This window comes from Bicyclus anynana, chromosome 21, assembly GCF_947172395.1.
Source record: "Bicyclus anynana chromosome 21, ilBicAnyn1.1, whole genome shotgun sequence".
In the NCBI taxonomy this organism is placed as follows: Eukaryota; Metazoa; Arthropoda; class Insecta; order Lepidoptera; family Nymphalidae; genus Bicyclus; species Bicyclus anynana.
Window position 1 is genome coordinate 8,998,671 of NC_069103.1, and position 24,459 is coordinate 9,023,129.

Consider the following 24,459-nt stretch of genomic DNA (forward strand, 5'->3'; position numbering starts at 1 on the left):
AGTAGCTAAATTCGAATCACTTGCGGTGATTTTGTAGACACGTAAAATATCTATAGACTAGTATAAAATATCGTTCTCTACTCGTACATTATCAAGTCACGTCAACGTTCGGCGCCAACACCGCACCGTTCCACGTTGACGTGGTGATGGGGACAAGCCCTAAGAGTAAGGCAAGGTTTCCTTACTAAAGATTGTGCACCAAGTACGGGAGCGCCTGCAGGTTCCCGATGGAGACCTCGACGTGGTAGCGGACCGACACGCAGTCGCGCAGGCACTCGCACGAGTCGGCGCGGTGCCACTTGTTCATTTCCACTACACATCATATAAAATTTTATAATAATACTATATGTATAGCTGAAGAGTTAATTTATTTGGTTGAACGCGCTAATCTCAAAAACTACTGGTCCGATTTGAAATATTCTTTCAGTGTTAGATAGCCCATTTATCGAGGAAGGCTTAATTTTATCCCCGTATTCCTACGGGTACGGGAACCACGCGGGTGAAACCACGCGGCGTCAGCTAGTAATATATATGTTTACAATCAAGTATAAGGTAGGTAGGTTACTGTACAATCGAACGATATATTGAAAGCATTGAAATTGAAAGGTATACAAAGTTTTATGTCAACTGGTCAACTGCCTTGTTGCTTGTGCGGTCAGTAGCTATTTACCAAATCCTCGGTTTGAATTTTGTTGTACTTAGAAATATTGGATTTAGATTTTTTCGAAGAAATTCTGTGATGGCCCAGTGGATAGCCCAGTGGATATGACCTCTGCCTTCGATTCCAGAGGGCGTAAGGGCTCGAATCCGGTCAGGTCCGGTCCGGTCCGGTTATATGCATTTTAAGAAGTTAAATATCACTTGTCTCAAACGGCGAAGGAATAGCATTGTGAATAAACCTGCATACCTGATAATTTTCGAAACCGCATCAGCGTGGTGGACTAATAAATTCTGAGAGGAGACTCGTGGTCAACACTAAGCCGAAAATTAGTTGCTAATTTGGAGAATCTTACGTGTAGTTTGCACAATGCAGTCTATGCTGGTGATGTTGCAGGCACGATGCGCTCTGAGATGGGGGGTATAGATCATGGTGCAGTGGCAGAAGCTCTCCACGGCGTGCACGAAGCACAGCAGGTCGCATTCCGAGTTGTGGAACTCCTTGAAATACGGCAAATTGTACTCGTCATGGAAGTAACACTGCCGGCTGAAAGAGTATCATCATCCATCTAAATATATAAAATCTTAACTAGAATCTGCCAAGTTTGTTGATGACACTCGATTATGATATGTGGGCGTCGGGGGAATGACTGCGCGGGTGTGAAATCGTGCGTTCGGGAAAGTGAGGTGCATCAGTCGTGAGTTTTTCATTCATCGCTACACGCCCCCCGGCCCGCGCGGATCGTTGGGAGTGTTACGAACGAAGTTGCCAAGCTATAAGTGCCTTGATCTGGCGGGGGTTCATAGTTAGTAGACGTCCATTAAGAACGGATTTTGCGACAGGGCCGGATTAAAGACGTCCAAGGACTAATTCGCGGGCGTCCACTATAGTACTGCAGTATCAACAGTCCTCTGTGCAGAAAACTTGTTGTAAGGAAATTTTGTTTTTGTCTTTTTTTTCCTTCTTGGTAAAGCGAAGCCAAGCTATTGAAATCTCAATAAGATTATACCTACCTCCAATATGGCAAAGTAGTGACTTCATCTGAGCAATAGGTATAAGTGGCTTGAATAGAATGAAATGATTCTGAGTACGGGTGGACCAGATTAGACTCGTCATCTGCTGGAAACTCGTTTGGTTCCGTAAACATTATCTAAAACAATAATAATAAGTGTACTTTTGGCTATATATTATAATCAACTGTCTTCCGCAGACAATCCACCAAGCACGAAGTTCCTACCTTTTCCTACAACGTGTAGAATATAGATTTATGGAATGGAGGGTAAATAAAAGCGTCGGTCAAAATGCGTTTTATTAGGGTAGTATCATAGGATTCATATCAGTGGCGTGCACTTCATAGATGCAAAAAATCAATGCCTACCAGTAGCGAAGGATGGAATTTACATGAAGGTTAGCTGTCTCAAAGAAAAGGAAATTCATATAGCATGATACTAACTCCGTTTTCTCAAATATTATCTAGATACAGTACAACAATGAGTACTGTACCTATCTAGATAATATTTGTGAAACCGGTAGGGGTAGCGGTAGGGCTAGGGTAGGTTAGGTAGTACAATAGGATAGGGTATGGTAGGGTACGTTAGGTTTAGGGTAGGGGTAGGATACGGGTAGTTAAAAGTTTACATCGACTTTCACGCGAAGTCGCGCGCGTTCACTAGTAATTAAATACAAATCATGCCCCCGTGGAACTTAGCTTAAGTTCCTCATTGTATTATTAGTCAATTAAAAAAAAAGTGTTTTTTTTATTCTTTACAAGTTAGCCCTTGACTACAATCTCACCTGATGGTGTGAAGTGATGATGCAGTCTAAGATGGAAGCGGGCTAACTTGTTAGGAGGAGGATGAAAATCCACACTCCTTTCGGTTTCTACACGGCATCGTACCGGAACGATAAATCGCTTGGCGGTACGTCTTTGCCGGTAGGGTGGTAACTAGCCACGGCCGAAGCCTCCCACCAGCCAGACCTGGACAAATTAAGAAAATCTCAACGTGCCCAACCGGGGATCGAACCCAGGACCTCCGTCTTGTAAATCCACCGCGCATACCACTGCGCCACGGAGGCCGTCAAATTATTGTTATTTAATTCAATTCGTATTTCGTACCCGCACTGCTCCCGCAAGGACTAGAGTCCCGCTGAGCGCGTTATTAGGCTCATAGTCCGTCACCACCGTCAAGTCGTCGCCCATGCCGCCCACCGATGCTTTGTACGGTTCAAAGTTTTGAACTCTTTCGTTTCTGAAACTGTCATCAGTACATATTAACGAGCAAGCTACATATAAACATGTTTCTTCATTTTTAAATCAGCATGGTTTACTAAAGATGAGTTCCAGGAGAAAGCTGCATCTTGCTTCCTTATTATTTGGACTTTTCAAGGATGGTAGGCCGTCATATTTGAGAAGCTAACGAGGGTATGTGATTGTTAAGAACAGTATAGATGCACAAGAAAGCCTCTTAGGGTACCGCAACATTGCTCATTTCTACACGCTTTATACTAGCTTCAATTGTAACTATGTATGTAAGAAAATCTTGGAACACGCTCTGAGTTCTGATGACAATACATGACTAGCTAAGAAACGTCATTATATATCCAATATGGCGGCCTCCCCAATCACTTGTAACTATGTAAGAAGGACAAATCTTGATATCTTAATTTGAGCCACTTCACGGTCTTTGATTAGGATGAAATTTACCACACGCTCTTAGTTCTGATGACAATACATGACTAGCTAAGAAACGTCATTACAAATCCAATAGGGTGGCCTCTCCAAGATGGCGGCTGTTTTCTTTTCTTTGTAATTTTTAATGCGTGCTAAAAGCGTGATTATTATTTTTTTAATTATTTAAAGTTATATACACTTACCTTGTTTTATAATTATATTTGTAGATGCTATTAAATATACAGCACATGCCGTGTTTGGTCAGTATCGGCTGGAACAGTCCCCTGCAGCTGGGGTAAGGCTTCTGTTTGAGGTAGCACAGCTTCAGGAAATCCTCGCAGCTCTGCGGTACCATGCCCATCACCTCTAAAGCCTGTACAATTTGATATGGACTAAACGCCGAAATGCCGAATGGCCTGGCCATCATTTTATGAAACACCAGATCCTGAATTTAGAAGTAGTATTTTTTAACACACACGTTATAAATAACACACGTATACCTACACGTTAAAAAAATTCTACTTTATAGGTGTCTGGGAAGTTCATACCCAGATGTCCATCATGAACGCCCGCCCGTCATGAATTCTCATTAAAGTAGGCATCTATTATAGGTAATTATAAGGTAGGTATTATCTTTCGAGAAAAAAAAATGCTTTATTCTTAAACTTTTGTGGGTTTGGAGTCGGGACTATTGAAACATGCTACGTCCTATAGCCACAACGATCCAAATTCCATACTCGCCTACTGTCCTTTACTTGCTACTACTATTACTAGTAGGTACTATTACTAGTACTAGGAGCATGGTTATTATTATAATCGTAACTTGAAGGTCTGGCCTCATAGACTCTTAATTTTACTTACACTATATCTATTTAGCGTTATTAAACTTTGCAAGTTGGCCAATTCCTCCGGTCTTTTATCCCCGAAGAGTTCGTAGAATCCCAATAGTCTCGGCAGAACAGATTTGAGATCTACGGTAATATTTCCCTCTCTGAAATGAAAGATAATAAAAACATGAAATATAATAATTTAATTAATAGAATAAGTAAAATAGTATTTCTAAGTAAAATGGTTTTATAACAAAGATAAACTAAAAGCCAAAGCAAAAAAAAATCATACTGCACAAGGTGAGCAAACCCCTTAGCAGTATGGGATAACTTGGACCTACCAAATTATTTTTTGTCTTTATGTAAGTACATTATCTTCGCCATAAACCATACAACTTAAAATTTAAGTTATATAGTTTTAGTCATTTTAAGACTTAAAAAGACTTTTTTCTGAGAGCGCGGTTATACATAACTTTCAATGCAAAACCATATTCAAAAACTCTTTTTGCTCTAGGTGAGTTCGAAATTTTTTCGGTAAAAAGTCGAAGTACTTGAAAAGTCGAAATTTTGAAATTCAAACTAGCTTATTCTGAGAGCGCGATTATACATAACTTTCAATGTCAAACCATATTCAAAGACTCTTTTTGCTGAGTTCGAATTTTTTTCAAGTTCTTGGTTTTAATCTCATTATAATATTTTTTACCTAACCTATTTAGTTCATTTAGTGCCTCATTATTACAAGGTTTCTTTCCTTATAACTTGTTGCAATCTAATTTCTTAATAGATAATCTGGGTAATTCGCCATTTTGTTGTTAGCCATATTGGATTTTAATTTTTTCATACCCAATTTCTTTAATTGTTTTCATACTCCGACTCTTTCATTTGATACTCATATTGAGGGATTCGCCAAAACTCATTTGATACCCATATTGTAATCTGCAATGGGAATTCCCATCTTGGATTTACAAATAATACTAATGTATATTAAACCCTTTTCTTTCTTTGATTATTACCTACTTACTAGTTAAAGTGGCTAACTCAAAAAATTCTTATAAAGCCAAACTTGATGTGTGTTTATCATCAAACAAATTAATTAAGGTCGTTCTAAACGCATGTCATTTCATACCTAAATGTTATTCAAAAGATATTATCTATATACATATAATTGTTCTAAGCTTATTATCACAAATTTATTTTCATTAATCTAGAAAGTAGAAAATTAAAATAATTATTTTTGGTGTGAAATAAATATATCTTTTTTTCAATTTGTTTGCTGACAAACATTGCTCATCCAGTTTGGCTTTATTTTCTTACACAAGTGTTTTCTGGAAATGCTTAGCAGAGCTGATCGTGATCTGGTTCGGTGAGCATATGGTGATGGCGGGAAACGACATGTTGTGGATGCTAGCGTACTGGTTCTCGATGGCGACGCGCGTAGGGATGTCCGCAAACCGTGTGTACAGCAGGAGCGAGAGCACAAACGCCATGGACAGAGATAATGCTATACAAATACTCCAGAAGCATCTGAGAAATGTATGAATCATTATATTTTCTGAATAATTTCTGAATCATTATATTTTCTTTCTTTCTTTCTTTCTTTCTTTCTTTATTTTATTTTCTACTAGCGGACGTCCGCGACTACGTCCGCGTGGAATTCAGTTTTTCACAAATCCCGCGGGAACCATGGATTTTTCCGGAATGAAAAGTAGCCTATGTGTTAATCCAGAGTAAAATCTATTACCATTCCAAATTTCAACCAAATCTCTTAAGTAGCCGCAGCGTAAAAGAGGAACAAACGTACTTACACACTTTCATACTTAGGTACACTCAAACTTTCGCCATTATAATATTAGTGTCATGATGTGCATGGGTGTTCATATGTATCAATCAATACTACATAGAATATAAATAAAATTCAAATGTCTACATGTGATTTCACAATAACATGTGCTTATAACTATTTACATGTTAATAAAACATAATTAAGCTTTTTTAAAACTGTCTGTCTGTCTTTCTGATTGTCTGGGCTAACCTCTGTAACGGCTGAACGAATTTTTATGGGACATTCACTGGAAGTTAGAGGAGGTTATGGAGCAATATAATAATTAGGCTACTTACTAAGGAACAGTTTATTTTGCTTTTAAAAGATGTGTGTATTAACTCTAACAAACCTTGACAAAGGATCCGGATATAAATATAAATATTTAAGTCCCAATACACTGCTTTCGAGACAAAATTTCCGAAACAACGATTTGGAATCCCCTTCCATCTTTTATTTTACAGATATTACTTTCGTAGCATGAAGCAAGAGGAAACGAAATGAAAAAAGGAAAAATGACACGGCTACAATTTTCGTGTCAATCAGTAATTAAAATGATTGTGAATAATTAACAACATAAACTGATATGAATTAAAAGTAATTAACTATTTCCAGTAATAAACTTTATGTAGATTACTTTGGTTGGATCGTGGACCTTACTCTATATGAATAACTACTTACTTGACCTTTATTAGTTCTCATGTAATTCAGTACCTGTAGTGCGGGTACGAAGTGGCATAGGGTTGATGGATACAGGAAATCTGACATCCATCGGCTCAGATTAAAAGGAACTAACTAGGACTAAATAAAACTACAAAACTAATATCCCACCCAAAATCACGATGGGAATGACAGATCTTGATCACGTGACCTATCGATAGCAAATGTCATTCCATACATATTTCTAGTTTTCGAAGCGTTTGCGATCGTAGAAAGTGAATCGACGTGCCATTTGGCTAGGGGGGCTGATGTATGGATGCCGCAGGCTGGGTTGCGGTAGCTTACGAAACATTCCCGTAGCGCAATCATGAGTCGAAACACCGTGGGTTTTTGGCCGGTTGAAGTTCGACATGACCTGCTTGCCTCCCTGTGGCGAGAAGGTATCCAGAAATTCCCCACGTAAATAAAAAGGCATATGTACGTAAGTCAAAGATCTGTAGAAAGCATAGCTGGGCACCGTTAATCAAATAGTTAACTTCGTTAATCGTTAGTCCGCTACAAAAAAGGTTAGCTTCGTTAAACGTTAAAGCGTTACATGTCGGAAGAATTAACGCAAGTTAACGTTAATCGTTAATCCGTTAATATGACTGGTTAATATTGCATTTTATATCATTGTGTGAGATCCCCATTGCAAAAATAAAGGTGAGCACTGGGGAAAAGTGCCATAATTTGTTTTTAGTTGATTTTTTCTATAATTTTAACATAAATATAGTAATTTGTTGATTTCTTTGAAAAAAAATCTTTCATAATTTCTTACTTGTCTAAACCTGTTAATCACGTCACGCGGTAAATAGTAAACATTGGATTAACGATTAACGGACTTCTGCACATTAACGGAAGTTAACGGGTCCGTTAACATTTTTAAAAGTTAACTTAAAAGTTAATCCGTTAATCAAAATGTTAACTTCGTTAATTAACGATTAACGGATTAACGAGTTAATGCCCAGCTATGGTAGAAAGAGGTAATATACTTTCAGATTATTCTTAATTGCCTCGTTGATCCCATAGCTAATCAGTTCGACTATGAAATATACGGACTCGGCTTCGAAATATTGGGTTATTGTTTCCAACAATATACATATTTCTAAATAATACCTAAGGAAGCCCTATATTATAAAAATCAGTTTTACAATCAAACTTTCCAAAAACAAACATGGTACTCTTCTGCTTTATTAACCGACTTCAAAAAGGAGGAGGTTCTCAATTCGGTCGGTATTTTTTTTTTTTTTAAATATTACATGGTAGGGTATATGACTATTGTACTGTGTCTATTAATTATAATAGAGCTAAGTGCCCCTGAACACACCTGCGTCGTGTCAATCTAAACTTTGATCAGATAAATGTTTGCTAATTTATATTTGTCACGATACATTAATTATGTAGAAAGTTGAATTATCTACAACCCAACTCAAATTATTGTAGCTATAGAGTGAGTAGGTATCCTTGTCAAGTTAAGAAAGATCATTAATATAAATGAGAAACAGAAATGGCCCTAATATAGGCCCTTGAGAGATCCCTATTTTTTAGAGTTGCGGTTTTTATTATTTATTTTATTTGCTTTTGAATTATATTCATTAAATAAGATACAGTAAGTTTAGGGCTTTATCCTTAATTCGGTATGTAAGGCAAACTTAAAATTTTCAACTGTGTTTATGCCTATCATTCCTTTTTTACATTTTCCTTTATTGAACGATTGACAGTCTGTACCTTTGAAACTTGCTTACTCCCAACGACACCAAACTATAGTAGCATATTTTTGCAGGTAACATAGGTTACTTATTACCTATAATAAATAATAGGTTTATTAGGACTAGCGTCGCGCTGATCAACTTTGATATTTTTACTAACGAAAGTTTGTTTCGTTCTTTATCGTTCGGATTTTTAGGTTTAGGAATATTTTGGAGGGAGGAAAAGTAAAAGAATATTTAGGAAACTGTATAAAGTGATTTATTGAGAAAATTGTTTTAATATTTCATATTAGCAGGTACTATAACAAACAATGGGTTAAATCTGAGTTAAGTTGACAAAAAATCTGAAATGTTAATTACAAGAACATTTCGTATGGTATCTTTGAGCACAATAGACGCATCGACCTCAATCATGGTCGGTAATAGATATCTTAATTTAAAAAATCTAATAACTATTTAGTTCAACAATTATTATTCAATTATACAATTTCTCGAAGATAATTAATTTTATGATGAAATAGGTACACATAACATTTGAGTGGTTAATTTTTAATGAATTAGGGTATCTACATTTTTTCTATAAAATGGTGTTTTTAATATATCTTATAGGTATTCAATTTTAAGAATATCCTACTAAATTCAAGTAGATCTTCATTTATTTTGAATATTTTTTCATTCATGAATACTTAAATATTTTATATATTAGGTACTCGTATATAAAACATTGGTCGGTTGAAAGCAAGCGATACATATTACCTACAATATACCTACTTACGATTTTACCCAACTGTTCCGTACACAATGCTACTGTTTTATTTTTAGTTAGTGCTAAGTGAAATGTTATCACGATTTTAGTGTATAATATTTGCAGGTTTCAATATTTTGTGCTACCCATATATTATCTACTACCAGCTCCAAGTCTGAATGAACTTTATAACTTTTTTTCAACTTTTGAAAATTTAAAATTTCATTTAGATAAGTATTTTTCATATTTTTTTCTTGCAAAATTTTACAGTTATCAGTTTTGCTAAAAAACATCAAGCTTAAATACTTATCTTATTCAATATTTACTCCTGCAGTTCTTAGATGTTACACATAAATATTTGGATCAAATGTATTTGGATAAGATTTTTGTTTAAAAAGTTTATATATAAATGTGTCTTCCTATAATATAAAGGTACCCACTTTAAATAAAAGTTACGTATAACGCCGTCACAAACATCTTTGATCTCGTTACCTATATTTACGTAGTTAGTTTTCTTGTTTAAAAACATTATTTCATTTTAAATTTTGTACATCTTTTCATCTACTCGTATGTATTTGTATTTGTAGTAGATGCAAGCGTAATTTATAGTAGCTATATGTATTTGTAGTAGCTGTAAGCGGTTTTATTAAGAAACAAATATTGGTACATACCAAACCCTAACAAGATTGCGTAATGCGTTATTCCATTGTAAATACGTATATATAAATTTTTGGCCAACACATTCGAATGTTGTGCTCATTACTACAATACCTAAGTATGAAGTGAAAGACGTGACATCTTGCGTTCATTTACAAACAATATCTACACAACACATATATAGCACAACGTGGGAATTTATTGAAGTGCCAGGTATTTTAGATATAAATAACAATTAGGAAGAACATTTAGCTAAAGTATAGGTTCTCAAGTACCATAATATATCTAATTATTTTTTTTCGAAAAATAAAACATAATTTTACACACAAGAAATAGCGCTCAATATATAAATGGGTCATTACGTTATATTGAAAAAGCCGTAAGCATTTATATAGCTAGTTGTTTATAGACATAAAGATTTTAAGAAATTTGACATCGCAAAAATATAGCAGGAAGAAGAGTTAATAATATTGTGATAAGTTACTAATATGAGATCTATATTTATGTATAATATTTACTTTTTACCTATATAATATTATCCCACATATATACTTACATGTCTTTGTTGTATATATGCATAAATATGGCACATTATTACCATATTTATATATATTATATTATATTTATTTATTATTTGTGAGTCTTGGACAAACAGGTACGTAATTTAACACTAGACTAATTTAATTATATAATATTACGTATAAATATCTAGCTACAATAATTAAAATTGAAATGAAACCGGAAAGAGTATGTTTATGTAATGAGAGAATTCAATATCTTTTATTTTATATATATTTTACTAAAGCAGAATTTTGTTATGTTATTTAAATGGAAATTTCAAATATCAAGAAATTGAAATATATTATACAGATTCTTCAAATGCTAAAGAAAAAATTCTAGAAAGGACAATTATTCTTCGGCACTCATTATAATCTAAGAAGAAATAGATAAGTACGTAAAATTACGGGGAGGAGTATCATTAAAGTGTATACAAGTAATAATTTACAGAGACATTATTTAAAACACATTATATTATAATTTTTATATGTAAAAAAGTAAGAATTCAATAGAATTTTCAAGAAAATAAATTTTAAATAATTGAATATGAAAAATATCAAATATTTTATATTTCAATAGTATCTACATTATACAAATAATAAGATTTTACAATACAGATTTGAGAACTACTTGCGAGCAACTTTAAACTCTATATATTTCTTAGTTATATGCGAAATAGTAAAAATGGTTTTGCTCATGATTAACAGCTGTTATAAATCGATGTATAAGAAAATAAGCTTTATCCTATTCAAATTAGGTATTTCCTACCAACCAAATAAATAACATCTATATAAAAGTTTTGGAGGGTGTTGATCTATAGTATTCACATTACTTTTTGTGCATGTTTTAGTTTAATAGAGAATACTTTTAATAGTCATACAAGTTATGATATATATAATGTATAAATATGTATGGTTTAGACATCATATATATGAGTGTCAGGGTACGTGTGTGAAAAATTCATATAACTCTAATTGTAGTAGACGTTAATTGTATAATATACTTGTATTAAATATCAATAAATACTCTTTCACTACTTTATCCTATCTCACAAGTATTGTGCGCTCCAAGTCTTCATCATCTTTTTTTTTTATAAATAGGTATCTACCTACCTACTACAAAAACCTTCATAATTCGAATATCAAATTGAAATAAACTTCTCCAACATTTAATAAGCTTTACATCTTTTGAAGATAATCCTACATAATTTTAAAGACTCGCCAATTCGAGTAAAACATTTACATCACCGTGTATTTCATACAAATGTATAATAATAATACTATATTATGTCAAACATCAAACATTTTCACCTAATATAATTTCCATACAAAAAACACCATCATCATTAATCAATCCGAAAATATATCAGTCATAGCCTCCTCAAATACGTTCACACAAAGCACATCAAACGTGAATAATTGATCACCATACTGACAAAGAACATCGATAAACAAAGCATTTACATAGAATCACAACACCAAACTCGTAAAAGACCGTTGCGGTCGACAAAAGGGTACAAAAGGTCGGACACTTCGGACAGTGGCGCAGGGCCGTGGTGCCGACAAGGCGTGGCGACGTCGTGAGCGGGTCACACGTAAAAGCACCTTCGTGGTGCGGCCAGCGCCTTCGCAAGAGGCGAGCGATGCCGGGAGGCAGGAGAGTTCACACGAGCGCGTCCGCAGCGCACTACGTCGACGACCGTCAGGAGTCCAGCAGGACGTGCCATCTTTGCACCTGGATAGACGGCTGAAATGTAATTCCTCTTAACATATCAATTGCCTCATTAGTTCAGGTGATTTTTGTTTTTGTTATGGCTTCGCATATGATTATAGCCAGTAATCAAGAACAGCAATAGTTTTTTTGCGCTAATAGGTGGAAATATAGTCCATCGTCAGTCCCTAAGTCAAGGCATGTCTTGCTTTAGTAAGGCGAAGGCAACTTTACCAACACTTTTGATAGGGTTCAGTGAGAAAATCGAATGAATTACAATTTAATCGCTCTTGCTTAACTTCCGCTTCACTTGTGCACCTTTGCAGAATTATGTTAAATGCAAACAGAACGAGTGTAATTCATACGATTTTTCCGGCAAATTTAACCAAAAATCCATGATCGGGCTATGATATATTCAGCTTTACTTTCTTACAAGAAATTACCAGTAAAAATCTGTTAGTCCCGATCAATATCATTAAAATGCTCGTGAGATATGAGCTCACCACCCCTGGTCACTAGCCCTGAATCCCGCAGTAAGGTTTTGAGAGTATTAAGAGCTAGGCAAAACTATAGAGGGCTCAAACTCGCCTTGAAAAATAACTCGCCTGTAGTATAATAAGCTGAAAAGTTGCCCCAGACTGGATTCGAACTACGCCCTCCGAATCGAAGGCAGAGGTCATACCCATTAGGCTATTACGTCTCTCCAAGTTATAAGTTAGTACTAGTAAATATTGAACTATCTGCTAAGACTGGAGGACAAATTCTAAGACAAATTCATAATGGTAATATTTGTGATGAATGCTCACCTGTTGTCCCTGTTGCTCGCACAGATCCTGCCAATGCCTCTCCTCTTCTCTCCCGGAGGAGCTGTGTCCCAGCGAGAACCAGCCCACCATCTCGTTGCGCTTGACGCTGCGCCGCCACCACACCGACACCATTAGCGTTACATCGCTCAGTTGAAACAGCGCCACCTTAGATACAATGAAACAAATTGGTTACAGCAATTGAGCAACAATATCGTAGAAGAAACACAGTAGTACCTAGCTCTTGTGGTTAAAAAAAACCCACGGCGTACCCTGACCGACGAGGCTCTAACGATTTCTGATTATTTTCATTTAGTTAGACTGATAAATAATTGGGACAGCAGCGACACCGTGCAAAGATGTATTGGCAGGGAAGGAAAGGCAAGAATCTCCACCAGTGATAGCAGGAAAGAAAAAAACGTTATAAGTATTTTAAAACTGTCCCACATACTCGTATTACAATGATGTGATATATCTTGCTGCCTCGATCACTTCAATGGCAACTTCATCGAGGCAAGTTAAGGCAAGTAGCCCAAGTAGCAGAATCATCAAAACACGACTCCTTATGTTTGGAACGACTTTGTAAACGGTAGGTACTGCTCAGTTTTGTGCTGTATGAGACATGGCACATACATTTAAATGGACTAATATGGCACTTAGAATATATCCCCGAGTTCTAGATGATAAAGAGGGTTTAAATGAACCTGGAATATAAAAAGTTCCTTGTAGAGTGGGTTGGACTGCGCGCGGCGCGTGGACGACTTGCAGCGCCCCATCTCCATGCCCAGCGAGCTGATCAGCACCAGCTTCACGTACGTGTCCGGTGCCTTGTTGGGCGACAGCTTGCGGAAGTGGGTGCCCTTTATGATCTGAAAATAACCATAATACGAGTAAGTGATTTGAAAGTATTTAAGTGACGGTGTACAATTTTTGCAACAATCGCACATACAAATAGTTATGATTTCACAGTTCAAAAAGTCAGCAACCACATTTTTTTTCAAACTGTGGCGAAAGATAATAATTGACTGAGTTTCTTGCATGCTCTTATCGGAAGAATCTGCTTTCTTAACTGGTGGTAGAGTTGTTCAAAAGCTTTAGGCAAGTAAATGAGGTTGAATTTGGATTCTTACAATTTTCACCATGGCGTGGCTCTGACACCAAGCCGCATTGCTTTGTACCATTCTGGAGAGTACGAGTATGGTTGCCGTCACCGGTGTACAGGCACACGAGTCCAGTCTAATGATTTACTTTTGTGGTCAATAGGCTTCCGTTTGACTACAATAATTTATACTTGATGGAAAGCAATGATTACGTCTGGGATATGACATACTTTCCTAGTGCCTATTCACTAGTGCTTTGAAGCCGTTTAGGTCAGGTCAGGTCGGTCTGAAAACAGACGCTGGAACGGCATTTCACACTTTAGCAGCTCGAATTAAACGTTCTGTTACGTACGTATCTACATCTGGATGTTAATGATGTAAGGACGTCACGTTTCGAAACAGCAGAAACAAAATCGTGGAGTTCTTGAGCAACCTCTATAAACTTTAACTTGAAAAAACCGACAAACAATCAATCAATCGAATCGCGGCGATTAATCGAGTCTCATGCATAGGTATGAATAAAATGTTAGAATCATCAATGACACAGTTACCTCAACGGACAAATGCCCAGTGGTCGGGTTATACTGCAGTCCCAGCAATAACTCGGGCGCCGAGCGCGCGCTGCAGCAAGACGACGCCGAGGTCGGAGCGCGCCAGGCTGCACGCCTCGCCGCCCAACGCGCCCGGCGACATCACCGTGGTGATGGACGACGGGCTCGCTAACACGCCCGTGATCGATTGCTCAGATCCAGTTTGGGCAGCTAAAGAACAGAAGGTATTTCACCATATTATTTCGTCAGTCACTACGCTTCTTTCAGGTATTTTAATATTTTTTCGCATGGCCTTAATACATGGTATACGTTTACGTAGCCTTACAAAAGTAATTTAGGTAGAGTACAAGTATTAGCATAGATGACGACTATTGAATAAAAGTAGTTCAAATGTTTTTAACCTGCAGTATTGGCTGGTGATGGTGCTGTCGTGGTGACAGCTGCAGCCACAAGTTGTTTTCCAGCTCAAAGTTGAGGTTAGCGAAGCTGACCGTTGCCTCGCCGAGCAGTCGTTGTCTGCGCATACGCTCGCAGCCGTAAATCCGGATACGAAGACCGAGGCCGTGGACGTCCTCTATTGAAGGATAATCATCATTATTATCATTATCGTCATCGTCATCACCTCTCTCTCTTTTAATGATTAAATGACATTAGACAAAATGATCTTTTTAATATGCCCAATATTCCTCTTCACTTCGTACAATCAGCGTAGTTGAATATAATAGGTAGGTACTACAATAGTCCAATAGGGGGGTATCAAACCTCTCAACAAAGTCCATGTCCAGTATCAAGTTCAGTTGACCTACTCTTCTCCACTATTTTGTGTGGATTGTTAAGGCGAGGTCAAAGAATAATAACATACGTTCTCTAACGCAACATTTAAATTATTTCAACTTATTTGCATTTTTAAATTTTCGATTTTATCAACAAAATAAAGAACTGGTATTATAGAGTAAATTATTAAAATGGTGCAATAAACAAGTTCACCTGGGTTGATCTTGTGCAAGACAAAGCTTTCCATGTACTGCGGATTCTCTCCATTGCGTATCTTGGATTTGTATTTCTGTTTCTTCAGCGGTAACAAGACAATGCGAACCTGAAGAATATTACAACAATTCAATAATCAGACCTAGGGTGCTATTCCGCTATTTTACACTTGTCGATGAAGTAATCGCCTATAACAAGTCTTACACGAATTTGAACTTTATTTGTATGGAATGCCAAAATTAAAGTATCACTGACAATGAAGTTTCCATGGAAACAAACGATGTCACAGCGCAGTAAACTTTACAGAATGCGGGGACAGTAGACGAGAAAAGAACTGTGTATAGTGATGTTAATGTTAATACTATACAAAAACCAGAAAACATCATGATTAGTTCCTTCCAAGAACAAAAAAAAATTTTGACAAGTTTCCTCTCCCAGTAAGAAACATGCACTTAATCTTGAACAACTAAAATTTAAATTTCTATAAACTGTTTTTGAAACATCCATCACCTATCCCCTCATCCTCAGGTTTCATATTCTCTTACCAAACCAAACCGTCTTACCAAAGGGCGTACGTTCAACTATAAAGCAATAAAGAACAATAAATTCGCAAACACGCTAGTCTAGTGGGTACCTGACTCTGAAGAATTTGTCCCGACGCCTTCTGCGGCAGAGAGCGTGCTTGCAATACGTGCACGGTCATGGCACGTACCGGCGCGTCGAACAGCAGTGTCAACTCTACGGAACCACGCTCCTGTGGACCAGTTCCGCTCTCGCCACAGAGTAAGGATGTCTCCTACAATTAGGAGATTGTGATACACTATATGCCAAAGAAGAAGGTGCCTATTCACTTTTACTCGTACTTTTACTTTTAGGTACATGAATTGTTACGTGGTTGGCATTTAGTTGACTGCCCTAGGTTTTGCTTCAACGTTCTAACTTACTGGTAAACCTCCTCAGTTTTATAGCCGTATGTAGTCAAGTGCAAGCCTTATTTTATTATTTTTTTAAAAAATTCTGTTTTAAATTCTAGATGTTTTTTTTTATCAATATTTTAAAACGATTCATTATTTTTTTTGTCTAGTCTATTTTTTAATTTCGATTTGCATTTCATCCAGTTGCCACTTGCCAGTGTTTCTCGAAAAGTCCAAAACTAATCAGATCCAGTCCAGAATTGATTGATTTCTGCAGCACAACATTAGTCTCCTGTTGACCACGTATAACGTAGTTTTTGGATAAGATTTATATCTATTTCTTTAATTTTAATAAATATGTTTTGGCTATTAATTGCTCGAATATTTATCTAAAATGTAAAGATAAAGAAAGAAAAAGTCGTTAAAATATTTACATTATGCGCAATAACATCACTCTCTACGCTACTCTGGGCCTCCAATGTGTGTATGTACTCGGTTCTCTGCGGCACCACTTCATCAATCTTCGTCTCCCGAATGCTGGTCTCCCTCAACGAGTTCTCTATCACTTCGACCTCCACCTTGGACTGGATTTGGTTTTCGTTCTTTTCCTCGTACCTGCATTCCACCTCTTCTTTATCCTGCAGTGCAATTTCGAAACTGAATTTTTGTTTTACCACTAGAAATAAAACATATGTGGAAGTTTATAGTAATTTTTTATACAGATTTAGACAATTACAGGAAATTTTTATTTAGAAGAGAAACTTAGATCATAATTAAATAGATTTAAATAGATTAAAAACATATACATATTATATATAACAAAAATAGATAAATTTTATGTGTATGTCTAATACCTACATCTAAATTACCTACCTTGAAACTAGTTACTACCCATGTAGTCTATAAATAGGTAAATAGATGAAGTTTACTATAATGTTGATGGAGTCTTTTATAGAATAAACATAATATAACAAAATTTAATGCACCGATGTTTAATTTATTGCTAGGTCTAGAAATTTAATGAAATTATATTGTGTTTTTAATTGACTGCTATTGATTTCACTAATTTAGAAAGTGCAAACAATAATTATAATCTATTATAATTAAAATGTCATTTTGCTATTGGCAATTTCTAATTGGTTTTTACTTTTACTTGTTTTACATAATATAATGTTAAAAGTAACAGAATAAATATTATGTAACGAAACTTTTGAATGATATATACGTGTTTTATAGGTAGATAGATTATTTATGTTTATGATAAACCAGATGATATAAACCTGTTTACCTACTGTTAGCTTACATGCCGATTTGATTAGATTATACATGTAAATATTATGGTGATTAGATAATAATAGTCGATTAGGAAGGAACTAGTATATCTATTTGTTTACGGCCTATCGAATACAGATTGGAGTTTTTAAATGTCCCGGTATTTTATACTATTACACTACTTTTAGTCTATTGTATGTACCTAGGACCTAGGTAGGACGGGGTACCTACTGTTTAATGTATTTTAATTATTAATAGAGGACGAATATTTTTTTTGTTCGTTTGGTTTGAGACATCTATTTAAAAGTGATACTTTTTACGTTATGTTCTAAACAGCATTACTAATACTCATAGTCGTAGGTACCCTTTGGTCCAATTGTTAGCCTATGTGGCTTTGGATCACTAGGTCTTCTTCGAGTCCAGCCCCTGTAGCCAAGTGGCACGTCGATTCTCTTTCTACGATCGCAAACGCTTCGAATACTAGAAAAATGTATCGGAATGAGATTTGCTATCGACAGGTCACATGATCAAGATCTGTCATCCCCACACATTTTTCTAGCTTTCGAAGCGCTACTTTCTTTGTTCATTTGATTGTCTAAAGCGATGACTCTATACCCTATATACATTCTACTATATGGTCTCCCTCATCGGCAATGTTAAGTCGAATTTCGACTACTGGTTGAAGACTAGTCAAGCTATAATATAATAGCATGCAAATTATATGACGTTTCGGAACTTCGTGCGTAAAGCAATACACGATTTTAGGTATCAGCGGTAAAGTAGGGGCGCGGCAGCAGGGCATCCACGTGTAGCGACACCCGCAGCTGATTTCCGAGACGTCATAAATATTGCATCCGACTATACCTGTTGTATGCGCAAGCGCAGTTCCTCGTCTGAGTCGGACGCCTCGAACGTGAATACGCGTTCAGGGTAATGGTTCGTTTTCGACAAAGCATCTATAACAACACGTACGTACAACGTCAATCAAATATAATAACTGTCTAAACTCTAAACTATAACTCTAAATAAGCTCTATGTACTCTAAGAGCCGGTGCAAATTTTGGGGAGATTTTTGGGGAAATTTATGATTCTTTAACGTTGACTTGCAAGATCAAAGGTATCACCTTCTATGAAGGCTTGTAACATGAAATGACGTTTAAAAGAACAAAAATTACTTTTCCAAAAATTCCCCAAAAAATTTTACCGGCTTTTGAATTAATACAACTACAAAGAAGTTAAGTAAATAGTGCTGAATCTAAACAGCTAATCATCTAATAATCATAAAGTCCCTGAAGGCATTTAACATAGAAATAGCTTTAATATTTCAAGTTCTAAGTATTCCCTGGATATCAAGCTAATGGTTCCAACGACGCAAACCATAAATGTTTAATTAGATATAATAGCTATAAATGCTACCTATTACTACTTCGGTAGGTATAATACGAGATAACGTACGAATTTTTGAGTGGGCTTTGTTGATTTCTGGATCTACTGAACCAATTTTGGAAATTCTTTAACTTTTAGAAAGCTACGGTTTCTGCGAGTTTTATAAACTTAGTCAGTTGATTTCTATCAAGATAATTTTTCGTGAGTAGCTTCATCTCGATGAGAAACGAAAAATTCTTGATTCTGGTAGCTAACTGAGATACGAGGAAATAAAAATTTCTGAGCGTCGGAACGAGATAATTCACCACGCAATTTGTTGGACATTGTGAATTGTATGTCTATTAAACAAACAGTAAAAAAAAATCTGGTTAGTAACAACTTTTGATAAACTACCCTCCGTCCAACTTGTATCAATAATGAGGTTATTAAAAGTTGTTACTAACCAGCTGTTTTTTTACTGTTGCTTAATTAATATTCCTACAATAACAGGAACTACCCGGGTAAACTGAGGGCGTTTGGTAGTTATAAATATCACTGACCGAATTTTGCATTGTCGAGAGGTAAGCCCGGAGCGACTCCAGCCGCGTTCACGGTGAGGATGTCATCGCAGCACTTGCGGCCGAAGACGGCGGAGTAGCACCAGCGCCGGCCGAGGAACAGCAGCAGCACCAGCACCACCGCTGCGAACGCCGCGACCGCGCTTATGTACGCTGTTGCTTCCACTGCACGAGAACAATCATTAAAGCCAGTGGCGGATGTAGAAACTTGCCGCCAGTAGGCTTTTTTTATTATTATTTACAAGTTAGCCCTTGACTACAATCTCACCTGATGGTAATTGATGATGCAGTCTAAGATGGAAGCGGGCTAACTTGTTAGGAAGGATCAAAATCCACACACCTTTTCGGTTTCTACACGACGTCGTACTGGAATGCTAAATCGCTTGGCGGTACGTCTTTGTCGGTAGGGTGGTAACTAGCCACGGCCAAAGCCTCCCACCAGCCAGACCTAGACCAATTAAGAAAATCTCAATCGGCCCAGCCGGGGATCGAACCCAGGACCTCCGTTTTGTAAATCCACCGCGCATACCACTGCGCCACGGAGGCCGTTAAAAATGGCTGTTAAATTTTTGCCCCTACTGACCTAAACTTCATTTTTTTAGAATTGCAAAATTATGTAAACAAATATGGCCGTATTCATCACTGACATTAGTTGTGACGTCATCCTAGGGATGGGCCGTTGATGAACTATATCGAGAATTAACTACTACTAATCGAATTTTATATCAATTGTAAAAAATCACTTTACTTAAAAACTCACTTCTAAGTTGGCAACACTAATCACACAGTCAAAATACGCGCGATATTAACTATCTACCTCTTTCTGTTGCATATTAATTAATACCTATCAAATAACATTTTTTTCATTTGTATCTGTTTGTTATAAATTAAAAGAGTACTAAAAAATTTAGGCAGTACTTGTTAACGCATTATCTTTTTTTAACATATAAGTACGTGACTAACTAAACAGCGCTATGAAAAAATTACTTTATTCAAATTACTCAATTACGATATCGATACTGAACGGAATACATTCGATATTTACAATCGGTAAATCGTTCATTTTTAATCTGTGGTGACAATTTTACTTGGCACAACCTTAGAGAGACGAAACGTCAAATTAACATTTAAATGTAATCTGTGTGCATAATTTCGTGTTTAATTTCGTTTATTTCTAAAAATTTTGATTAAACCCTGTGTAAATTAAAAAATGTTACGTTTGTATGATTCTCCATAGGTGGATTGTAAAGAACAAAGTGTTTGTGCGTGTTTTAATAGTTTGATGGTTCTGAAAACTGTTATGAAAGTTTGGCATCGACAAAAGGGTTTGTTTATTTACCAAATAGCGCAATTCAATCTGGACATGGTATAGACCTAATTCGCTACCCTACTCCCATTTTTCATATATAGACAGACAAGAGTATTTAGGTTAGAACAGTTTAGTACAGATGATAAAGTGTCACGCAAATTTTAGTATTTTACTACACACTACGTACAGTACCAGAATATTAGTTAAATTTTCAATACTCGGTTTTCTATCAACCTATATATAGAGATGGTTTTTTTATTTCGGTAAGATAAAATGTTTTGGGCCAAATTTACCGCCCTAGGCTACTCAGCCTACGGGTAAATCTGCCACTGATTAAAGCCAAACCGTGGGGTCGGTCGTTGTCGTTATGTAATGTATGAAATAAGGGAACCCGTCAATATGAACTTTGCTACAAGTTCGTACACTACATCTGATCATCACCGTGGAAGCTGGATACCAGTTTGGTCGTAGTTTTAGGCACAGAATACAGCAGATCCCACTGACAGATTTTGATGTACTGCGCAGCGATACACCTCGTGTTCAGAGCGGGCTAAAAGTAATCTTTACGAGAAAGTACATTCTGATCGTGTAGTAGGGAGAGAACTGCATAAGGTCAGGCCAACCTCAATATAGGCGATGGGATTTTAAGCTTAGGTCCATCATGCTGCTCCAATGCGATTTAACAAGGTGATAATGCCTGTACCTGAGAAAGATACAATAGGGAACTAAATCTAACTTATCCTAACAACAATACAAATCATGCCCACGTGGAATGGCGGCAAGAATACTGGCTGCAGTGCTAGACAGCCAGGCAAAAAATGAGCCAGCCCTTGAGCCTGTCGAGTAATGTAACGATAATTTTCAGATGACGTTGCAACTTCTCAAAACTTACAATCGCGGTAAGTCGCACTACCTACTTCCATTTAGATTAGAATTTAGAAACAAGAAGAAAGAAAATCTAATATTTCACAGCTCGCTCCAAGAAGTCAGGACCTGTCTTGCTGTTCATCTACATAGAGTAGCCATTTGACTGACGAGGCAATATTTAATCAACCTACACGTCCACTTAATCTGCACGCGATGTATCCCCTGCTGGACAACGAACGAGCTGTCGACGATGGGTGTCTTTTCACCCAAACGGAAAACAGGGTGGAAGAGGCAGTGTCCTTGGGTTTATAATGTTTTTAATGAAGTCTTCGTTGCCAAGCTGTTAGCAGAGTTTCCTTAACAGGTTATCTTATGACTTTGTTGGTGAATGTTATAAAAATTAAGTTGTTGGACGTAGGTCATCACATTACCGTACCAAAGCCGTAGCGTTCCGTAGACGTAACGTAGCGCTTCGGCACGATGCCGCGTAGCAATGTTTTAAACAAGGGTTGCAATAATGTACCTCATTCACGTAGCGCGTAGAAGACTTCACATTAAAATTGTGTTGCGTAGCTTGTACGTAGCAGATAAATTAAGCTAAGCTAAGCAAACTAAAACGTGAAGACAGCTTGAAACCTCTAGCTTAGCTTATGATTATTCCTACAAACAAAAATCTCACTCGTAAGTACCAACAAGTCTGTAAATGAATTTCATTTCATTTCTGTAAAAGCCTTTTCCAAAAAACCTGTGGGTATCTACGAGTATGGGATTGTTTTATTATATTTATTGGCTAAAATGTACTTGAAATTATATGAAATGATGTGAATTTTAGCGAACTATGCAAGTAATTCACACAGCAACTATTATTAGGGAACTGCAGGGATGCTGTATTCTGAAAGACTACAATGTATTGTCTTGGAACATTGTTTACCATTACTCGCGTTGATTCCGCCTATGTTGGCCACCATCCTGGCTCAGTCGCACATCGCTGGGCGGCATTCACGCACTGAACGTATCACCAGGTGTATCCCTGAACACTTGCTAATGTTTCAATGTGGATTTTTCTAATTTTAATTGGAGTTAAAACGATCAGAGTGTACGGGATGTGTTGGCACGGCTGTCAGTGAAACACGCATGCGCGTTGGGTGAGAGGCTCGGCGGGGCGTGTGGAAATCTACGCGGCGATAGGACGAAGGATCGTCACAAGTACCTCTAGGGTATATACAACTACAGTTGTGTAGCCATTTGCTGGTCTTCAAGGCCGAGGGCGCGTGACCTCGGGCATGTGCTAACTGCCAGGCGTTAAGTTATATGTAGCTTAAAGGTTAATAAAGTATTAGATTTTATTAAAGCTGTAAGCTTCTAGGCAATGCCTTTTTTATTCTTCACAAGTTAGCCCTTGACTACAATATCACCTGGTTGTAAGTGAAGATGCAATCTAAGATGGAAGCGGGCAAATTTGTTAGGAGGTTGAAAATCCACACCCCTTTCGGTTTCTAGACGACTTAGCAGAACGCTAAATCGCTTGGCGGTACGTCTTTGTCGACGGGGTGGCAACTAGCTACGACCGAAACCTCCCACCAGCCAGACCTGGACCAATTAGGAAAACCTCAATCGTCCCAGCCTCCGTCTTGTAAATTCACTATGCATACCACTGCGCCTTGTTTACATGTAATATAATGCAAGCATCGTATTGAATTGGATCGATTTTACAATTAACACTTTCTAACGAGGTTTCTCAAAGGTCTAGTCATAATAAATATTCGATGTGTATCTACCTACCAATCAGATGCAAACAGGCTTTGACAACCTTTGGAAACTTCATAATAATCATTAATTTTCAATAATTATACAAAGTAGTGCAAACTAATTAAATGGTTGGATGAGATTTAAAAAATTCTCATTACTTAGGTACCTGGAACGGTTTCTGTAATAAATTGTCTGTTAGTAAAGACGTTTTCTTCGAAGGCTCGCAATATCAAATGAATCCAATGCTGTGTCCAATGAATTGTCTACAAATGCGTTAGCTGTTTCGATTTTTTGCATAACGGCTGTCAAAATATTATGTACTAGCTGACGCCGCGCGGTTTTACCCGCGTGGTTCCCGTTCCCGTAGGAATACGGGGATAATATATAGCCTTCCTCTTCCTCTTCCCTTTTCCCTTTTCTAGCCCATTTATGGGCTATCTAGCACTGAAAGAATTTTTCAAATCGGACCAGTAGTTCCTGAGATTAGCGCGTTCAATCAAACAACCAAACTCTTCAACTTTATAATATTAGTATAGATTAGCTAACGATATTTTTTATATTATTTGAAATAATTTTCGTTTTTTAATAAGCGACTAAATGAAATTAAAATAATTATGTGTATTTGACCGTCTCAGTTTTGATACGCTAGTGTATCACTGGTATAAAATATTGTTGGTATCAGCAGTCAGTCTCGGCTTGTATATGCACAAAAATACAAGCAGAGGCGTCCGTGCACTACAGGGTAGGGCATACGGAAATTCTGCCTGAAACACATTTTCAGATAAACTGGTAGTCTCATGAATATGTATCATCATTAACAATCCATATTCGGCACTGTTGTGTATGAGTCTACTCTCAGAATGAGACGGGTTAGGCCTTAGTCCACCACGCAGGCCAAATGCGGATTGGTA

The 24,459-nt window shown here is 36.9% G+C and overlaps 2 protein-coding genes across 2 annotated transcripts; both read right to left on the reverse strand.

Annotated features, from left to right (window-relative positions):
* Window positions 1–184: 184 nt before the first annotated feature.
* LOC112058382 (uncharacterized) lies at window positions 185–5,643 on the reverse strand. Its single transcript, XM_052888188.1, has 7 exons — window positions 5,471–5,643; window positions 4,191–4,320; window positions 3,533–3,774; window positions 2,768–2,913; window positions 1,672–1,810; window positions 1,014–1,204; window positions 185–312 (listed from the first exon to the last, which is right to left on the reverse strand). Exons 1-7 carry the CDS (start codon window positions 5,641–5,643, stop codon window positions 185–187), a joined length of 1,149 nt encoding a protein of 382 aa, XP_052744148.1.
* Window positions 5,644–11,953: 6,310 nt separating this feature from the next.
* LOC112058376 (synaptotagmin-16) lies at window positions 11,954–23,557 on the reverse strand. The gene is given in 13 exon segments (XM_024099162.2): window positions 11,954–12,089; window positions 12,860–13,024; window positions 13,561–13,725; window positions 14,508–14,597; window positions 14,599–14,696; window positions 14,699–14,717; window positions 14,909–15,081; window positions 15,495–15,603; window positions 16,129–16,290; window positions 16,843–17,046; window positions 18,545–18,636; window positions 19,606–19,788; window positions 22,731–23,557. Coding segments are annotated over 13 exon segments (1,542 nt in total). The 5' UTR covers window positions 22,768–23,557; the 3' UTR covers window positions 11,954–12,044.
* Window positions 23,558–24,459: the final 902 nt, after the last annotated feature.

Excerpts from the sequence above, each read along its gene's own strand:
- LOC112058382 (XM_052888188.1), bottom strand. The coding sequence starts at position 5,643 with ATGGCGTTTGTGCTCTCGCTCCTGCTGTACACACGGTTTGCGGACATC. Across the intron at positions 1,205-1,671 it reads ACTACTTTGCCATATTGGAG|CCGGCAGTGTTACTTCCATG; the intron begins GTAGGTATAATC and ends ATACTCTTTCAG. Across the intron at positions 313-1,013 it reads CTGCATTGTGCAAACTACAC|TGGAAATGAACAAGTGGCAC; the intron begins GTAAGATTCTCC and ends TATGATGTGTAG.